The 20,463-nt window shown below is 44.6% G+C and overlaps 1 protein-coding gene across 1 annotated transcript in view; it reads right to left on the bottom strand.

The window, feature by feature from the left end:
* Positions 1 to 20,463, bottom strand: part of COL24A1 (collagen type XXIV alpha 1 chain) — an 826,732-nt gene that overhangs the window by 448,973 nt on the left and 357,296 nt on the right. The window contains exons 9-10 of the mRNA XM_085602067.1: positions 8,894 to 8,947; positions 133 to 177 (exon numbers count right to left, since the gene is read on the bottom strand). Coding sequence (XP_085458193.1) covers positions 133 to 177; positions 8,894 to 8,947 — 99 coding nt within the window. The remainder of the gene's footprint in view (positions 1 to 132; positions 178 to 8,893; positions 8,948 to 20,463) is intronic.

Below are 20,463 nucleotides of genomic sequence, written 5' to 3'. Positions count from 1 at the left end.
CGTATTCATTAGTCTAGAAGGATAAGTAAAGTCTTGGACATCGTGAACAATTCAGGAAAAAGGACACCAGAGCAAAAGACAATTTTACCATCTGTGGGGCCCGAGCATAATATTTAAAAATAGAATACTCACCCTCACACCTTTAGGTCCCGGGTTACCTTCTGGTCCAGCTAGCCCCTAAATAAACAAAAAGAAATGTTTCCCTTCTCATATAAATACAAATCTAAACATATAACATTGTGAACTCTTATAGAGGACTCTTATACATGGCATGGACTCTAAAGTATTTTTAGACAGTCACCTCTGGGTCGTCTTGAAAGGGAGGGAATGCGCAACAATGTGAATAGACGACTTCAAATCAGATTGACCAAGATGCTGCTGCACATTCTGCCTGGGAGCAGTTCAGTTTCAGCACAGATTCTAAACTCTACACTTCTTTCCCCATACAAAGCCCTTCGTTTGTAAATGTTAAACTGATTTTGCAGTTCTAGCTTTAGAGACAATGGCATGTGCATAATATGGGGTGCGCCCCTAAACTAAAAAGACCAGTGGACAGATGGCTTTCCAAAAGACCGAAAGCATAAAGAGTCCAAGGGAGCCAGAAATACGTTCTATGATGCAAATTCCCATTTGTGCTGTGTCCGCCCTCTCCCAGAGCTGTGTCAGAACTGTGCCAAAGACCAATGGCTGTCTCACCTCTTCCAGAGCTGTGTCAGAACTGTGCCAAAGACCAATGGCTGTCTCACCTCTTCCAGAGCTGTGTCAGAACTGTGCCAAAGACCAATGGCTGTCTCACCTCTTCCAGAGCTGAGTCAGAACTGTGTCAAAGACCAATGGCTGTCTCACCTCTTCCAGAGCTGTGTCAGAACTGTGCCAAAGACCAATGGCTGTCCCACCTCTTCCAGAGCTGTGTCAGAACTGTGTCAAAGACCAATGGCTGTCTCACCTCTTCCAGAGCTGTGTCAGAACTGTGCCAAAGATCAATGGCTGTCTCACCTCTTCCAGAGCTGTGTCAGAACTGTGCCAAAGACCAATGGCTGTCTCACCTCTTCCAGAGCTGTGTCAGAACTGTGCCAAAGATCAATGGCTGTCTCACCTCTTCCAGAGCTGTGTCAGAACTGTGCCAAAGACCAATGGCTGTCTCACCTCTTCCAGAGCTGTGTCAGAACTGTGCCAAAGACCAATGGCTGTCTCACCTCTTCCAGAGCTGTGTCAGAACTGTGCCAAAGACCAATGTCTGTCTCACCTCTTCCAGAGCTGTGTCAGAACTGTACCAAAGACCAAAGGCTGTCTCGCCTCTTCCAGAGCTGTGTCAGAACTGTGCCAAAGACCAATGGCTGTCTCACCTCTTCCAGAGCTGTGTCAGAACTGTGCCAAAGACCAATGGCTGTCTCACCTCTTCCAGAGCTGTGTCAGAACTGTGCCAAAGACCAATGGCTGTCTCACCTCTTCCAGAGCTGTGTCAGAACTGTGCCAAAGACCAATTTCTGTCTCACCTCTTCCAGAGCTGTGTCAGAACTGTACCAAAGACCAAAGGCTGTCTCGCCTCTTCCAGATCGTGTCAGAACTGTGCCAAAGACCAATGGCTGTCTCACCTCTGCCAGAGCTGTGTCAGAACTGTGCCAAAGACCAATGGCTGTCTCACCTCTGCCAGAGCTGTGTCAGAACTGTGTCAAAGACCAATGGCTGTCTCACCTCTTCCAGAGCTGTGTCAGAACTGTGCCAAAGACCAATGGCTGTCTCACCTCTTCCAGAGCTGTGTCAGAACTGTGCCAAAGACCAATGGCTGTCTCACCTCTTCCAGAGCTGTGTCAGAACTGTGCCAAAGACCAATGTCTGTCTCACCTCTTCCAGAGCTGTGTCAGAACTGTACCAAAGACCAAAGGCTGTCTCGCCTCTTCCAGAGCTGTGTCAGAACTGTGCCAAAGACCAATGGCTGTCTCACCTCTGCCAGAGCTGTGTCAGAACTGTGCCAAAGACCAATGGCTGTCTCACCTCTGCCAGAGCTCTTACTTTGCGAACGACCTTCACCAGAGTCCTGTTTTCTCTGACCTCTGAGTCTTGATTTCTGCCTGTGCTCTGGTTCCGACTTCTACCTCAGCTCTGTGCCTAACCTGCACCAGAGTTTGTGTCTGCCTGACCCGTGCTGTAGCTCTGTGTCTGTCTGGCCGCTGCAAGAGCTCTGTGTCTGTCCAACCTACAACAGAGCTCAGTGTACGCCCTTTGCCAGAGCTAAGAATTTGACCACTGCTGCCATAGCTCTGCAAGTTGTATATTAAATGTTAGTCATTAGAATTACAGAAAATGATGACTGCTGACTCGCTACCTGCAAGGCCTAGTTACTGAATAGTAAAAAAAAGTTGTTCTAAAGGAAATGGCAAAAAAACAGAAGTACACCCATATGCTCACTTGCCAACAATACTGATAACATCAGTTAGCATGGTGGAACTTCCAAGAATACTGTTTTGCTTTGAAATGATCTGCAAAGTATTACTTGGGCAACTAGGGCCCCATTGCTCTTTGAGGGGCCTTCCACACTGGTACCATTTGTAACCTGGGTTACACACACACAATCATCCATCGTGGGCTGGAATGTCTTGGGCTGTTGTAGTTACATCTGAAATACACTGAAAGGCTGTAAATGTGGCCAGCCCTTTTATTACCTGCTCAAATTTACAGACTCTTGTGTTACTTGACATGATCCACAAACATTGCCATCCCTAATCGTGACAGGATACAAATAACTCACATCTTCAATAAAGGTATAATAGGTGGCCTGATAGATGCCAGATTCACCATAAAACCCCCATGCATGTTACAGGGTACTCTCCAAAACTATACCTTAATGCTTTTGTTTTCTTAAATGTGGGCTACATCAAATACCAAGATGAAGTCAGCCAATAACAAGCAAAACGATTGCACGTAACATATGGAGAGCAGATCCCCTGTAACTGGAGAAGGAGTGACAACCAGTTCTAGAAAATCTTTGAAGCTAGTGGGAATCTGTAAACCATTTTTGGATGATTTTGAACACATTTATATCAAGGTTCTTACTTCATTTAAAGCATTTAGGACTCGGGCAACTTTACAGGGGCCTCTACAAGGACCACCCTTGTGAATTTTTAGCCTAAACAAAATGGATATCCCCTTACTGATCATGTCGCCCAACACCTGCTTGAAGAATGACAAACATATGACGTGCAGGCAAAACGACCCCAAAGTCAATATCTACAGCAAGCTGCCTCTTCACTAGCAATTACTCAGCAGACAGCAATCTGCCACAAAACAATATTGCAATTAAACTACTCATCTGACTTGGTTTATAGGTGTGCTCTATCCTCTGAGAAGAATAAAAAATGTGTTAAGGATCTACACAGTTTTCCTATTGAACAACCACGTGACACCTAACAACTGCAAGGTAATGCTCAATAAGCTGTCACTCAAAAACACCTTCTATAATCTAAGCAGAGTGCACAAATAGAATTAGTGATGGATAACAGCACCTGTTGTGCTTGCCTGTGCGTGGTGTTGATAAAGTTCCTTAACGCACCATGCTATTCTGTACAGTACATTAAGTACATATATTATTTAGTTTTCGCATTAAAGTTTGTTGGGCATGACTAACCAATATTGGAAATACTGAGGAGTACTGAGTGACATCAAATAGACAACGAGAGCAAATCCTTAGTTGTGTATGGTGTCACTCAGTACGCCAAAATGAAAAACATCCCCGTAATTTACTTTTTACCCATCTATAATTTTTCGTTTTGGATGGCACCCAAAATCGACTGCCCCCGCTTCCAAGTACTAGTACATGACCAGAGAGATAATAGGGCAGCCATGCAAAACATGGCCTCTCCTCTCTGTCCCAGATGTAAAAAACAAAATACCTGCTCTCCTGTCACGCACTCCTACCACTCTCTGGGCCAGATGTACGACCATGACAATTTGCGATTCGCAATTTGTGAGTCACAAATTGCCATGTACAACAGTGTCTGAGACACTATTTGTGATTCTCAATGGGTTCGCAAATTGCATGTCTCATCAATATTCATGAGGCACTCGCAATTTGCGACCCCATTAGGAGTGGCTGGCCCTACCAGGGCTGGTGGCCTGCTGGGCTGGGGACCCCTTCCTGTTTGCGAGTGCTATACCACCCTCTTGAAGAGGGTGGTAAACTGCGAGTGCGGTCGCAAAACAATCTTACATGGCATGTGGGGTCGCAATTAGAAAGGGAACGCCCCTTCCTAATAGCGAGTTGCAAACACAAATTTGCGAGTCGCAAATTTTTGTGAGTCGCTAAATATGGTTTGTACATAGCCCACATGATTTTTGCATGCGCAAATGGGTTGCAAACCCGTTTGCGCATGCAAAATAGGGTTGTACCTCTGGCCCTCTGTGCTTTCCCTCCCTCAAGAAGCTGTCAGAGAGCCCAAGCAGAGCACCATGATAGTCTTTTGACTTAGCAACAGTGGGTAGCAAGTTCTGATACCAACTGTTGCTAGTCCATAGCAGTGAATTGATTTTGAATTCAGTTATCTAAGCTAATTGCGAGAGCCACACTTAACAAAGCTAATAACAGTAAATTAATCATTGTCCTTTCTGAGAAGAACTATACAATCAAAAAACCATACCAGAGAAAGATAGGTAATAGACACTAGTGATCTTTTGATTTTTATATGAGATAGAAATATCTAGATCTTTGAAAGGTTATAGAAAGGCCATATTCAGACCCGAATAATATAATATGAAAATTAGGATTTCCAGGTATACCACTGTTCCTGCCTGATTGGCCTTTCATAAATTGATGTGCCTGGAAATACCGCATTTCTCATATTGATCAGTCAGTCTCAACACACTTTAATGCAAAAACTGAAAATAAACCTAATGTACTCTACATTACAGCATGGTATATTCAGGAACATTTTCAACCCAAACATACCACAAGCAGCAACAAAAACGACAGGTGCTGACTGCCAGGCAAAGATCGAGTTCTTGACAAACAAAGTCCAGGTCTGGATTTTTTGCCAGCATTACTTTACACTATGGGGCCTAGAACTTTGTCCAAGGAAGCCAAGGGATCTTAGTTAAAACTCAGAAGTGGCTGATGACGTGACTTGATTTGAAGATGAGGCTGCAGCCATTAGTGAGATGAGCCCTTCTGGTCCAGCAGTCATTCCACTTGGCTGATCCAAAGATGAGGCAACAGCCATTTTGAAATGAGCCCTTACGGCACTAGGAACCCTTTCATGAGGTGGACCAGAAGAGAAGGACGCAGCCTTTTTAGAGAGCCGTCCATCAACTACCAGCAGACAAGAAGCTGATTCAGCAGCCTTCACAGATATCAGGTCTGCACCTACTTTACAGACTTTTGCACGCTAGAAAGGGATAACAACTCAAATGGGCAAGGCAGAGGGGGACAGTGAAGTGGTGAATGAGGAATCACAGAGTTTGGACTCCTCCATGTTTTGCTGACTGGGTGGTAACTGACTCAGACTGGCTATCCCTGGGCTCTACCTAACCAGGCGCCAGTGCTAGGCTGAAAACACTCTTAGAGACAGTCAAAACACCTACATACACTAGGGTACACTATGGGCTAGGGTATCCTATGTTTGGCATGGCCTCCCCTATAAGGCCCTAGCATATAATAGGGTAGGGGCATTGAAATCCCCTTTAAATCCCTAGTATAAAATAGGGCATGGCAGTTTAGAGCCCAGCAGCCCTTTCTGCACTTGCATGTGTGCACTGCTGAGAACCTGAGGTCGATTTAAAAGTAGCCCTGTGTTGCAGGAATACTTTTAAAATGTAAATTGTGCCCAAACTAAACTTTGGTGTTTGGGGCACTTAAGAATTGCCAAACTACAATATTTTGGCATATTAGGGACACCCAGGGCATCCCCTAGGTGTCTGGGGGTGGAGGGTCAGGTACTTATAAGGAGGAACCTTATAAAGGAGGTTTTATCTGCCCTGGGGATAGAGACTTTCACTTCCGTCATTGTAGTAAAGTGCTTCCCAATATCAACATTTGCGCTACAAGCACTGTGTAGTGAGGATCTACAATATGTTTACATATTCAGAACCCCTAAAGCCTCCTCAATGTGCTCCAGGGGTGGGGCATCCTGAAGATATAGGCAGGGCTCTTATTAAAGATGTTTTATAGGCCCCAGTGTTGGAAAAATTGCCCAGTTCATTTTCTCCATTGCAGATCCCCAGCCACAGAGGTTAACATGGTAATAGGTTATTAATTAATAACTAGTGCTAGGGATTACAGAAAATGTTATTCATGGACTTAGAAGAATGGTATTGATAAATCCAACAATATGATATTGTTGAATTTATCCTAAAAGTTACTGAAAAGAAGTTATAAGACTGTCTTGACTGTAAGCTTCCGGTGGTCTGCCCTAATTGGTCAGAGTTAAGTGGATTGGCCAGGCTGCATTGATGAAGTGATAAGTGGCAGCCAGGATGAGGAGCAATCCTGGGAGGAGATGGTTCTGCTCCACAGGAATACCACAGCAAGGGGGAGGGGTCATAAACCATGAGGTTCAAAGGAAGAAGGGGACAGGCAGAAAAAGCCAGGTCCATCTACACCCATCCCCTGTGAACCCAGCCAGTTGGCAGGCTTAAGCAAGGAATGTGCAGCTGCCAATGGGAAGGGGACTATGGAGATGAGCCACCATGGGGGCTGGTTTAGCTTGTTTGCCTCTCTGCTGAGATTTCAGCCATATTGAATTTTGGAAAAATAATGCTTTCTAGGAAACCATTGTGCCATACTTTGGAGGAAATGGACATGTTCTGGGGTGTTGCCCTGCACCTCATTAGACAGCAGTGCCCTCCTAATTGACCGCAGAGAACACATAAAAAGTAGCTGAGAGGGGCAGAGCCTCTCAGATCTGCTGCTTGAAACAAGGGAAGAAGAAGGGTCCATGCTGGAAGTTTGATTTGCACCAACCAGGCCCTGCACTCTGACTGACTGCACCTGCTGCACAATTTGGAACTCCCACTCAAAGGACCAATTTTGTTTCAAAAGTACCAAAGAGTGGACTTCTTACAAGCTACAGGGTAACGGAGCTCGCCTGGATCATCACCACCAAGAATCCTAAGCCTGGAGTGCATCCAGTGAATTTGTAAAGGTTTTGTCCAAGTGGATTGTAAGAACTGAAGTCTGAAACTTTCAAGGAACATCCTGGAGCTTCCATACCCATGGAATACGTTTTGGACCCTCTGGGACCCTCAGAGGGACTTCAGGAAGAAGTTCCAAAATTTTGAAGAAGTTTGGAGCAACTTTGGAAAAAAGCTTCATTACTGGACCGACTCGACCTGGCCAGTTAACTGCGAGCCGACCTGCCGTCTAGGTTTGTCTTGCTGAAAAGCTCTGGAGGTCCGACTTCCAAGCCGGTGAACCCTCACCAAATCTGGCCTGGTGGAGAGCATCAAGGGACCCCGGGAGAAAAAGCTCTGTAAACATTTTTAACTCCAAAGGTAACAGACATGATTGGCTGCTACTGCGAGAGTCAAGCCGTTTACCGACCTGGATCCCTGGTTTGTCCCTCTGGAAAGCTCTGGAGGTCTGATTTCCATAGTTTTGACTTGACTGGGAGCTCGTCGCAAGGCAAGCCAGTGAACCGTCACCGAAACCGGATTGGTGGAGAGCTTCGAGGAGCCCCGGCAGAAAAAGATCCAGAAAGGTCAGAAGGTAAAAACACGAGGGGCAGCCGCACTGGCCTCCATCGCAGTCTGCCTGAAACTTTGACTTTGTCCTGGTCTAGCACGACCAGATGTCCCAATATGGGCTATAGGTTTCTATGTGCTATTTCTATGTGCTATACAGTACTAAATCTTTACAAAATCATATCTCCGGTTACCTACACTGGATTTCTTTTCATTTTGGTGTCATTTTAAAGATAAAATATTTCCTATTTTTATAAACTGGTGTTGGATTTTTTATTGTGTGTTGTGTCTTAAATATTGCCTGAATTGGTGTTTTTAAATGATTTACATACTTGTCTTTGAAGTTAAGTCAACCTGCTTGCAGACAAGCTAGAACTGAGCCCTAGACTGTATTAGTGGCCTTATTGTCAGTGGTAGATGCATATTTACCACTACTAATAATCTACTTTCCAAAAGGGCTGTTAAAGTCCAGCCTGCCTCACTAAATACATTTCGAAAATTCATCCTAGCCATAGGCTGTAAAAGGGTTAATTAACAAAAACAGACCTCTCGCTGACCAGAAATGAGCAGATTTTGAAAGTGTATTATTTGCTTCTGGGAAGGCAGTGTAAAGGCTGATTGATGAAGTAGAGCTTCAAAGTCTGGGCTATTAAACAGACCCTGTCCCACTTGGACACCGTATTGATTGATTCTTCCCACTGGCTGTAAAAGTGCTACTTAACAGAGAAAACGCTCGTTGACCAGACCAGGGAAGAGGTCCAAGGTGTATTCTAGGCTTCTTCCTGAGTGTGTATTGAACAAGTTACTAAGTATGTATATTTTGCCCAGAATCATGGGCTCAACCACAGAGAAGAGGTTAAATTGACAGCTGGCGACTGTCATTAGAGTAAACTGGAAGTACGAATAGTAGGCTTTCAAAATGGAGGGCAACAATAACAAGCAAGGACACATTCAAACATGTGATTTGACCAACATAAAAAACATGATTTTGAGACGTACCATCTCACATAAATACCAAAAGTAAAAATAGCAGTTTTATTGCATTAAACTAGATAAAGAGTGTATTTTTTAAATGGTGACTGCAGAAGACACCTGCTTCACATTATCAACATCACGGACTCCAAAACTTAAAACATTTGAATCGATGCCAGCCTACATGTTAGCCTACATTGCTGCATAGTCGGTAAAGCAAACATATAAAGCTATAGCATAGTTACTGCACCTGCCTGCCAGGGTAACCAGGTGCCCCAGCACTGCCAGTCATTCCTGGTAGGCCCTGAAAAAAGAAAAAAACATTCAGAGTCAGTGAATTAAGAAAAATAAACACATATAGACATCTTCACTGTAAAGACAATAACATTATTTTCAGAGTTCGGTGTTGAAGTGTTTTGTTTGATTTGCAACAAGTGTAAACGAAGGAAAAGAGATGCAAGCATTGCCAGGAAATTAGCGTGTAGTACTGAAGAGAGCGTCCTCTCTTAAATACTTAGGGCCCGAGTCACAAAGGTAAACTTAGGCCTGAAGTCTAAGTTTAGACCTGAAGTTTAAATTTAGACCTGAAGTCTAATGTTACACCTGAAGTTCAACTTTACAACTCAAGTCTTAGTTTAGACCTGGGGCAGTATTATGAAAGGGCCACGGGGGCGCAACGGGCGTTTGTGCCTGCTTTGCGTGCCCCCGGGGTACTTTGGTATTACAGAAGTAGCCGTAGAAGCTTGTGCAGCCCCTTCCGTAATACTGATAGCGCTGGCGCACATAAAGCGCCAGCGCTATCTTCAGGGGGCCTTCCCTTGTTTGCATGAGGGCGTGCCCCATGCAAATGAGGGAATCCCTTTGCCTCTGCACCTGCGCCATATCACAGACGTGGGCGCAGAGGCGAAGAAGCTGTCAGGGGCACACTGACCGTTCAGAATCTAAAAGGTGCCCCCTGAGTGCAGCCCTCTGGAGGGGGAAATGGGGTCCTCTGGACCCCAAGACATTCCCTTGCAGAATGGTGCAGTCACTGACTGCACCCGCCTGCAAGGGAATCTCTAATCCTCTTTAAAAGTGCAGGCGAGTTGCCGCCTGCACTGTGAAAACATGGAGCGTCTTCAAAGTTGCAGCTCCGTTTTTCACATGAATGCGCTGCCCTGGGGTCGCACTTTCCCTGTTTGCAGCCGGCGCACCGGTTTTAAGGTGCATCGAGTGCAAACAGGGAAAGTGCGCCCTTTACATAACAGGGCCCTTAAAGTCTAAGTTTAGACCTAAAGTCTAAGGGCCCGATTCACAAAGGTAAACCAAAATTCTAACTTAGACCAAAAGTCCAACTTTAATACTTATAGGAATTTACAATGGTAAGTTACTACTTTACTAGTAGTAACATACCTTTGTGAATACCGAAAAGTAGCAAAATTAGACTTTCGGTCAAACTGTCTCTGTGACTGTAAATGAGATGTAGGTGGAACCCATAATACAGAGAATATGACTGAGCACAAAACTACTGAATCCAGCAGCCCTCAGTGTATGTTAAAAATTGAGGTAAATTTCAGAAAAAGACATGAAGGTAACACTAGGTAGATGTGATCCAAAAGGATGTTAAAGGAAAGTAGTACATTCCAAGTGTGAAAGGAGGACTGGGGAAAAGCTGCACACCTGTTGTGGCTTCATGGCAAATAAATAGAGGAATCCTTACCAAGTGTGTTAAAATATGTAGAAGGCGTTTTTACAATTATATGAATGAAACAGGAAATGCAATACAGGGAGACTTTTGAGTTATTTAAGAAAGATTCACTGACAGGTGAACTCATCAATGAATCTTCCCTTCAGGGTTTAGCCAGACAAGAACAGACAATGAAACTCATAATACGCCAATGAAACATTTGTAAACAGAGCAGCAACCAGTACAGAAATGGTGGTTTGAAAAGGAACGATTTCAAATGTGTCAATGTGTAAAGCAGCAAGACAATTTAGTATTAATCCTAAAGTTCCCAAGAAACTAGGTGAGATCACAATCTCGCCTGCAGTGATCCCTAAACAATCACCCTAGGGGAGATCACAATCTCGCCTGCAGTGATCCCTAAACAATCACCCTAGGTGAGATCACAATCTCTCCTGCAGTGATCCCTAAACAATCACCCTAGGTGAGATCACAATCTCTCCTGCAGTGATCCCTAAACAATCACCCTAGGTGAGATCCCAATCTCTCCTGCAGTGATCCCTAAACAATCACCCTAGGGGAGATCACAATCTCACCTGCAGTGATCCCTAAACAATCACCCTAGGTGAGATCCCAATCTCTCCTGCAGTGATCCCTAAACAATCACCCTAGGGGAGATCACAATCTCACCTGCAGTGATCCCTAAACAATCACCCTAGGTGAGATCACAATCTCGCCTGCAGTGATCCCTAAACAATCACCCTAGGTGAGATCGCAATCTCACCTGCAGTGATCCCTAAACAATCACCCACCAAGGGGGCAATACAAAAGAGCAAAAAAGCAAATGTGCACCCAATTATTAAAGTGAGGAATACAGGTGAACTAGGCAATCATCACCTAACCAGTTGGTCTCAGTATCAGATAACATATTAGAACAGAAAATAGGGTGCATTTTGTGGAAGCCCCTGGAAATGGGCATTGGACTACACACGCTTCAACATTGACTTGTGCAAATAATCATGTCAAAGAAAACCAACATCCTTCTTCAGGAAATATGACACACTTGGTATAGGACAAAATCCAACTTGCTTTCAGTATAGAATTTGGCACTGCAACATGATAGTATAAACCAGGGGAACCGCTGTCTATTAAAGTGCTTAATTTTGTGAAAACCCCAGCTCAGGTAACACTTTTGGGCAGCTTCTTACTGCTTACAGTTTGGCTGCCAGAGTTTGGATTTACTGAACCCAGGCAGTGCCATGACTGCCCCATCTGTGTTACCATAAAAGTGGACGTGCGGATGTATTATCATCTCACATCTGTCTTCAATGATAAAGTCTAGTCTTGTATAGAGCTAGCAACCACAGCAGGGCAACATTATTAAAGAGTGACAGATGCGGAACATCAGAGTGCAGTATTCCATCATGGCATTATTATTTGGATGTACAATGATGCAATGCGGTAGGTGGCACCAACCTTAAAGGGGCTCTCAAATTTGACTCTGGAAATGACACAAATACAACTAAAAAGAGCTTTTGCAATAGGGTCTAGGGAGGAACCTTTAAAAATGCAAACACTTCATGCTGTCTCTATAAATGGCCTAGTGAAAATAGTCGTAAAATTAAATGCAGCAGGCACCAACAGTGCTCAGCATTCAAACAGAAATAGAAAATAATAAATAGTGTAACCTGAGGGGAGTGAGGGACAGCTTGTCTAGCGAAGTGACTCATCGGACAGTAAACGAAGGAGTGTTTTGTTACAGGCAGGAATAGCCCAGGGGAAATTGTAAATATCTTAATTATAAAAAATAGCTACAGAATGCCCTAACATTCACACGAGATAGAGGATAAATACACTATATAGATTAAAAGTGCACATTTTTGTATAGTGCATGTGCGCATTTGGGTACTAGGGTGCTTTGAAACTTGAAAATAAGTTACATTCTACAAGAAGGGAGTAAGTATTAAAAGTAGCATGCTGTTAGATAGACAGAACATTTTGATTTAGATGAAGGTTAGCATAAAACTGAGATTGATGAGGGATAGTAGCAGATAAAACACCTAGCACTTGGTGCAATGATTTGAAGTACCAGGCAAAATTATATTTCACCACAAGCACGCTCCCTTTCCCCCTAACAGCAAAATAAGTTGTATGCCATTTATTGTAATATCATACTTTATTGGAGCTATGTCAAGTGGCACTGTAAGGCAATGGACTAAAACGGCATTAATATTGCAACTGCACAAACTCATCAGATATGAGACAAATACATGATTCAGCAGGAAAAATGAAAAATGAAACTGAAGAATGCACTGAATAGTTATTAAAAGTTATAGCAAACTGAAGGTTTGACATAGCATATTACATTTACCGTGAATTTATTAGGCTATATTTAGATTATTGTGTCCCATTTAACTCATAGAAAATAAGACAGACTATTGCAGCATCAGATGGTTTTTGCACTCAAAATATACTTACTGCTTTGACATCATAGTTTAAATATATATATATTGTGCCTACATTCCGATTCAATACTCGAAACATACCCCATATTTCCCACCCTCTACGAAGACCCATATATGGGGTGCTGCTCGGCCAGGATTTTCCCCATAAATAATATCTAATTGAAATAAACTATTACTCAAAGTTTGTTCACTTAATTTGATTCAAAATCTCAAAAAAGGCCTTTTTTATATTAAGCTTAAACCAACCAAGATTGAATTTGCTCTTTATGTCAGTAGCTAGGACGTAAAATCCTCTCGGATTACAGCTGAAAGCAATGTTATATGAATGCAATAAAAAAATGAAAAAAAACACATTAGCTTCCACGGAGACCATCAAAAAATGACAGCAAGTGAAATGCTTATGCAAGGTGAAAGTCACGAAAATGAGAAATCGCTCCTGTACCCTGGAGATCATGAACTTGAATCATCACATGCTGTCTGCTATAGGGCCAACCACTAAGTAATGCGGCCAGGAGTCTTCAGGGGAACTTTGCCAACTAGATCACATGCCAAATGGACACAGTAGTGCAGTCAAATATGGGATGAGGAATTATCTCAAAAGAACCTGAATCTGGAGTCTAGACAACGGGATAAAAAATATTGTGTAGACGTCGATTAAAATTTCTAGGAAAAATACTCAGTCTCTCGGCTGCATTTTAGATGTACTGTATAGTGGCCAAATATTTGGTGAACAAAAAAGCATGGACAGAAGAGGCTGTCCGGTTAACTTGCTTCAAAAGATTTTGAAACTCCCTCCCTCCTAGCACAAGTACGAGCCTTCCTTGCTTCTTTCAAGAAGGAACAGCACTACTCGTTCAGTTTGGATTTGGTGGAAGTCTCTTGATGTCTAGGTGAGTTGAGAGAAATGTTTGAAACAAGCTTTTTTGGCAGACTTTGATTTCTTCTATGAGGAATATCTGATCTCCGCCTTCTTCTTCAATCCTTGGAATGGTAAATGTAATCTTGCACTGTGGATTTAGTCTGCACCCGTCCAAGCAGCCCTCCCTGTTTGAACCAACATGCTGTCGAGTCCCTATCTTATTAGTAATTTGTGATTTTGTATACTTCAAAATGATATTTTTAGGAAAGTGTTTATACAGTATGTTATATACTCTTTTCCTTCTCTTATGCGCGGGTGTTGCACTCATGCCCCTAGGTAAATTGCTCGGCTGCCTGTTTGGATTTTGTTTGCAAAGTCTAAAACATCCTAAATAAAATAAATGTAATAACTACACACAGGCAGTTCAATCAATCAGAATAAAAACTGATAGACAAAGTTCACGGCTAAACCATTTGTAAAATGTTATGAAAAATGGCAAATTAGAAGAATATTTAGAAAAATAATCATTGAAGTCACACCTTCCAAGCTGATGTGCACCCAAAACTATACTTAGGCTCTCCCCTCTCCAACAAATTCTGAGGCGAGCAGACCCTTTGTTCTGGCAACATCAGACACCTTAACTAGTGATTGTAAAGACGTCGAAAGGATACATTGCCATTAAGGCCAATCAATATTCAGGAAGCAAAAGTTGTTCAGGAAGAAATAATCGAAGTTTAGACGGCAGGCACCTTTTATTGTTAAGTTTTTTAAAATACAGACATATTTTTAAGATGGAGATTGCACCTTGCATAGGATAGGCATAAAGATTCCATTAACATTAGGGTATACATGCTTGCAGATCAACTGTATGTGTCCAAACCACTTGAGGATGCCTGCAAGAATCATGAACAAGAAGAGGGACTCCAGCGGGTGCATGACCTCACTCACAGACCAGTCGTTCTTGAACCAGTCATGTTCTTGAAACCCTTTCATGTCACTACTTGGCCTGATTAGATCAAGACACAGAATTCGAAGAAGAACAGATTAAAGAAATATATTTCATTAAGTGTTGAAAAGTACTGATACCAATGCTAACTAATTTGGTGATCTGGGTTAAGCTTTGATTTTTTTTCAAAACTCCCAACCCACTTCACATATCCATCCTATATTCACCATCACCTTTTGGCAGAATAAAATAAAACATGTAATTTATGTTTCTGTAAGCATCGCCAATGGTGCAAAGATTAGCATATTTACAACACAAATGTGATAATCTATAGAGCCCTATTAAATATTGAGAGTCAGTCTTGGGTTGTCATTGCCCAGCAGGAGGCACCATCTTAGGTGCTCCTTTTTCAGGCCATTAGGCCCCTCCTGAGACCACTTCAGGACCGCTCCTGGCATCATGAAGTTTAATTCACGGTGGTCAGGGAGGGGGCGCGTCTGATGTCTGTCGGTAACTCGTTCCAGGTCTTGGCTGCAATGTGAGAGAAGGATCTTCCGCCTGGTCTGGCTCTGTGGATGTGCTGTGTTTCGGCCAGTACGAGGTTGGAAGATCAGAGGTTTCTTTTGGGTACATGGAAGTTGATTCTGTCGTTGAGGTATTTGGGTCCGTTGTTGTGTAGGCATTTGTAGACGTGAGTGAGGATTTTGAACGTGACTCTTTTCTCCACGGAGAGCCAGTGGAGACTTTGTAGGTGTTGGCTGATGTGTTCGTGTCGGGGGATGCCAAGGACGAGTCTGGCGGCGGTGTTCTGTATTGTCTGGAGTTTGCGGAGTAGGGACTTGTTGATGCCAGCGTAGAGTGCGTTTCCATAGTCCAGTCTGCTGGTGATGACTGCATAAGTGACTGTCTTCCTTGACTCTGGGGGGGTCCACTTGAAGGTCTTGGGGAGGATGTTGAAGCAGCTGGAGGTGACGGCGTTGACCTGTCAGTTCATGGTGAGTGACGAGTCGAGTATGATGCCAAGGTTCTTGGTGTGGTCTGAGGGGGTAGGTGGGCTTCCGAGGGTGGTCGGCCACCAGGTGCTGTTCCATGCAGAAGGGGTGGTACTGAGGACGAGGACTTCTGTCTTCTCAGCGTTGAGCTTCAGGCAGCTGTTGGTCATCCAGACTGCGATGTCTTGCATTCCTTTCTGGAAGTTGAGTTTGGCAGTGGTAGGGTCTTTGGTGAGGGAGAGGATAAACCGGTTGTCGTCAGCGTAGGATACGTTGTTGAGGCAGTGTTGTCGGACGATGGCTGCGAGGGGAGTCATGTAGATGTTGAAGAGTGTGGGGCTCAGTGATGAACCCTGTGGGACTCCGCAGGTGATTTTTGTGGGGTCGGAGAGGAAGGGTGAGAGTCTGATCCTTTGGCTTCTTCCGATGAGGAATGATCGGATCCAGTCCAGAGCTGCTCCTTGTATGCCTGCGTCGTGTAGTCTGGGGACCAGCGTGCAGAGGGAGACGGTGTCGAAGGCCGCTGATAGGTCGAGTAGGATGAGGGCGGTGGAGTGGCCTTGGTCCAGGAAGGTGCAGATGTCGTCTGTGGCGGCGAGTAGGGCGGTCTCTGTGCTGTGGTTGCTTTTGAATCCGGATTGGGACAGGTTCTCTTCAATGAATCATGTCAGTTTCGTGTTGACTGTTTTCTCTGCAAATTTGGCTGCGAAAGGGAGGAGCGTGATAGGCCGATAGTTCTTGAGGTCGGTGGGGTCAGCTGTGAGCAGGGGTCTGACTTCTGCACGCTTCCAGTCATCTGGGAAGGTGCCTGTTTTGAAGGTGGTGCTGATGGTGCATTGTAGTTCGGGTGCAATGGCAGCTGTGGCTCTGTAGTAGATGTGAGGGGGGCAGGGGTCGATGAGGGCCCCCGAGTGGATGCTTTTCATGGTCGAGGCGGTGTCTTCGGCCGTGATTGGTGTCCAGTTGAAGATGGTGGACTGGCTGGTGTTTCTGGGGGGCGGGGGGCCATCTGTGGCGCCTGGTGGATTGCCGATGAACTTGTCGTAGAGGTTTTTGATCTTGAGGTTGAAATAGGTTCCAAGCTTGTCGCAGAGGTCTTGGGATAGGGTGATGTCTGTCGCTTCGCTGCGTGGGTTGGTGAATTCTTGAATTACACTGAAAAGTTCCTTGGAGTTGGTGGAGTTGGCCAGGATTTTGTTGTGGATGAAGTTCCTCTTGGTGGCTCTGATCTGGTTGTGGTAGTCCGTCATGACGTCCTTGTAGGTGGTGTGGTTTTCGGTTGGCTTGGTGTTTCTCCAATTCTTCTCCAGGTGTCTGCAGGTGTGTCTGGTTTCTTGGAGAGCGGTGGTGAACAAGGCGGCTTTCCTGGGGCATTGTCTGCCTGGGTTGTGTAGCGGGGCAAGCTTGTCTCTGCAGTTGGAGATCCAGGTGTGGAGTTCTCTGGCTGCGCCGTTTGCGTTGGGTGCCCAGGTGTGGTTGTCTTGGGTGAGTGTGGAGTTAAGTTGCTCATCGGTAACCTTGCTCCAGTTCCTTCGTGGTGGGCGTGGGGCTGGGTTGGGTGCCTTCAGTTTGTTGATGGCAAAGTGTACGCAGTGGTGGTCGGTCCATGGCGGCTAGATTGTGTGGCTGAATTGGACGCAGTTTCCTGCCGCGAAGATGGGGTCGAGGGTGTGTCCTGCTCTGTGGGTCGGTGTGTTGACGAGTTGTTTAAGTCCAATGCTGGCAAGGTTGTCACGAAGGATAGTTGAGTTGGGGCCACTGGGGTTGTCGAGGTGAAAGTTCAGGTCTCCAATGAGTATGTAGTTTGTTGAGCCAATGGCGTGGGGTGCGATGAAGTCGGTGATGGTGGTGGCGAAGGGTGTTCGGGGGCCTGCAGAGTCTGTAGATGAGGGTTCCTCAGAGTGTGGCTTTGGGGGTGGTCTGGATCTGGAAGTGCAGGTGTTTGGCAGAGGGGAAGGTTTCGCTGGAGGTGGTGAGGCAGAGGGTGCTCTTGTGGGCGATGGCGAGGCCCCCTACTGGGTGGTTGGGGCGGTCTTTCCTCTGGATCTTGTATCCGTCTGGGGTGGTGCTGCTGATATCGGGGGCGGAGGATGCGTTGGTCTAGGTCTTTGTGAAGAAGGCGATGTCGGGCGAGAGAGAGTCGAGTAGGTTCCAGATTTCCATGGCGTTTTTGTGTATGGAGCGTACATTGAGGAGGATGCATTTTAGGGTGTCGCTGGTGCTGGCGTCGGCAGTGTTGGAGGTCAGGGTGGCGGTGAGGGTCTGGCGGAAGTGGAGGTAGGAGAACTAGCCATGGGTCGTGTTCGGCGAGGCCTGTTGGCATTCTCTAAGTCTTCCAGGGCTGAGTGCGAGGAGGGTGGTGGTGTCGTAGCGATGGGTAGTGGGAGGTCCAGGGTTCTGGCGCTGGCCACGGTCGGGTCACAGACGGGTGCAGGCGGGCTTGCCTTTGGCGGTCCTTTGGCATGCCTTCTGCGCACGTCCGCTGCGCGACTGCGCAGTGGCCGCCATTAGGTAGAGGAGGTGGGAGGGAGGAGAGGCTGGGAGGCGGGGGCATTCCGGGGGGGAGGGGCCACAGGGGCAGCAGCGGCGAAAGGCAAAAAGAACAGGCAGGCACAAGAAAATAAAAACAGTGGTGGAATTAGAGCAAGACACAGATGGGCACAATAACAGTGGCACAACAGGGAAAAATTAAGAAAAGAAACGTCTGAGAAAGGTTATGGTGGTTGCAGGCAGTCTGGTCCCAGTTGGAGCATGCAGCAGGCGCAGGAGCGGGCAGCAGCCTCGAACCTCCCAAGGAGGAGGTTGGGGTCTGGAGGCAAGAGATGGCACAGCTGAGCTGTGGGGAGAGAGTGGACCTAGACCGAGGGTCGGAGATCTTACTCCAATTATTTGCTCTTTTGCTTCACCACCTTTTGTTGCACAAATAGTTCACAGCCCCTTTGGGTAAGACTACCCAACGTATCCATATGGCACCTTATATATACGATTCTCTGTTAAGAGTATGAAATACATTTTTATTCTCAACCTAATAAAGTAAATTATGTCTTATATTTTTTCCAGCTGTGGCATAGTCCCATTACAGGGCCTGGCATGACAGTATGAACCTTGAAAGTTTCTCACCCAGCCTCTTCTTCTGTGCCTAGTCTTTTGATTTTTACAGAAGCAGAAGTTTTGTTCTCCAAAGACCACGTTAAGATAAAAAAAACTTTAGGAGAAACCTGCATACAGCAATACCTGGCACATGAGACCAGGCAGCCTGCAATGGGACAAAGGGGCTTTCAGACTAAATCCTGGCACTTCCTGGTGTAAGATCCAGGGACTCTGAGTTTTTTGGTCACTCTGTTAGGACATCATGAGCGTTGGCTTTGGTATCACAATGGGTCATGACAAGCTATAAGACCTAATTTTAAAGATATGCTACTTCCAGGTCGGTCAAGGTGACTCCTGGTTGTAGTCCCAGGAACCTTCTACCTTGCTGCTACAGAAAATCTTATTTCGACCCCTCAAAATGTGAATTCTGGCAATTCCATGAAACTATGAGCGAATCAGAGAACAGAAGATACAGTAAGTTTCATAAATGGCGAGTCTGGATTATGAAGAACAACTAAAAGAAATAGAAAATATTAACCTTTAAAACACAAGGGGAGGCCAGGGATTAAGAAGAGACACAGTCGATGTATATAAATAGACAACAACAATGTCGTGGCCTACTCTGGGTGATATATACAGCAATTGACTATGAAGTTGAAAAATACTCGGTAGAGGTATTAGATAATACGTTTTATACATTAAGCAAATACATTAGTGGTGCTTTGAAACTCGGCACTACTTCAAAGAAACGTAGTGTAAGTTAAAACCAGACATCATAAAAGTGGGTCGTGCATCCACATCAAAGGTATTTCTTCCCATTACAGTGTTTTTTTATTTTACTTTTTATTTACTCAATACTGCAACCCTTAAACTTGATAATGCTTTCTAGCTTTATTTGTCCAAACACTGTATACCAATTTTCAAATTCTGACCTGCGTGAAGGTGAACATTTGAAGAACAGGAATTCACGTGCTCATGTTTTTGAACAGTTCAGCACATGATAAACTCATCATGGGACTTCTGAGAAACTAAAAGTGTCCCTTTGGAACACTCAGAGACGACTGTGCTGTAAAAAGGGAATTATGAAGACAAGCAGGCCCTGTATGACTCTATTTCATTTTGCACAGGGATGCCCAGAAATTAGTTCATCCACGTATATCTGACACATCAGCATCAAACTGATGCAGGTGCAGCGAGCCAGGCTCTTGATGTCTAATGCTTTTTAGTTGGAGGAAGAGGAAAAGAGGCAGTAAGAGGAAATAGGGAAGTCTCTTGAAAACCACAGATCCCCATATGTGGACTTCATTTTAGAAATGTAACACGTTTACTTGATTAAGGTAGGGTTAAGACTTCCTCTTTTGTTGAAGTGGCAATACTGCTATTGCTTGTTATAGCCTGTTTGCCACAAAGATGCATGTGGAAAAGAAATCCACTCTCTTGCGTCTTAAATCTCTAAATTCACACAGAGAGATAGAATATCAAAGCATGTCATATATATGATTCCCTAGAGCGGTATGATAAAAATATATTAGATTTACATGTTAAAAACAATTTAAGACTGAAAGTGTCATGGATCTTTCTTCTGAGTATGAGAAAGAATAGGAAACAAATTTAGAGCTAGAATTAAACATTTTTAAATGTAGTTAGCAGAGAATAACAAATGCCAATCATCCTGTTGGAGAACTCAAGGTTGGACCTCGGGAGGCGCTGGACACATGAAGGAAAACCCCATTACAGAAAGGTTCATCAACATCTTGAATTTTTGTTTTCTAATACATATATCCTAAATAATTAAATGCAGTGGT

Source organism: Triturus cristatus, chromosome 4_2 (genome assembly GCF_964204655.1).
Source record: "Triturus cristatus chromosome 4_2, aTriCri1.1, whole genome shotgun sequence".
Classification (NCBI taxonomy): Eukaryota; Metazoa; Chordata; class Amphibia; order Caudata; family Salamandridae; genus Triturus; species Triturus cristatus.
This window is presented reverse-complemented; position numbering and strand designations above follow the sequence as displayed.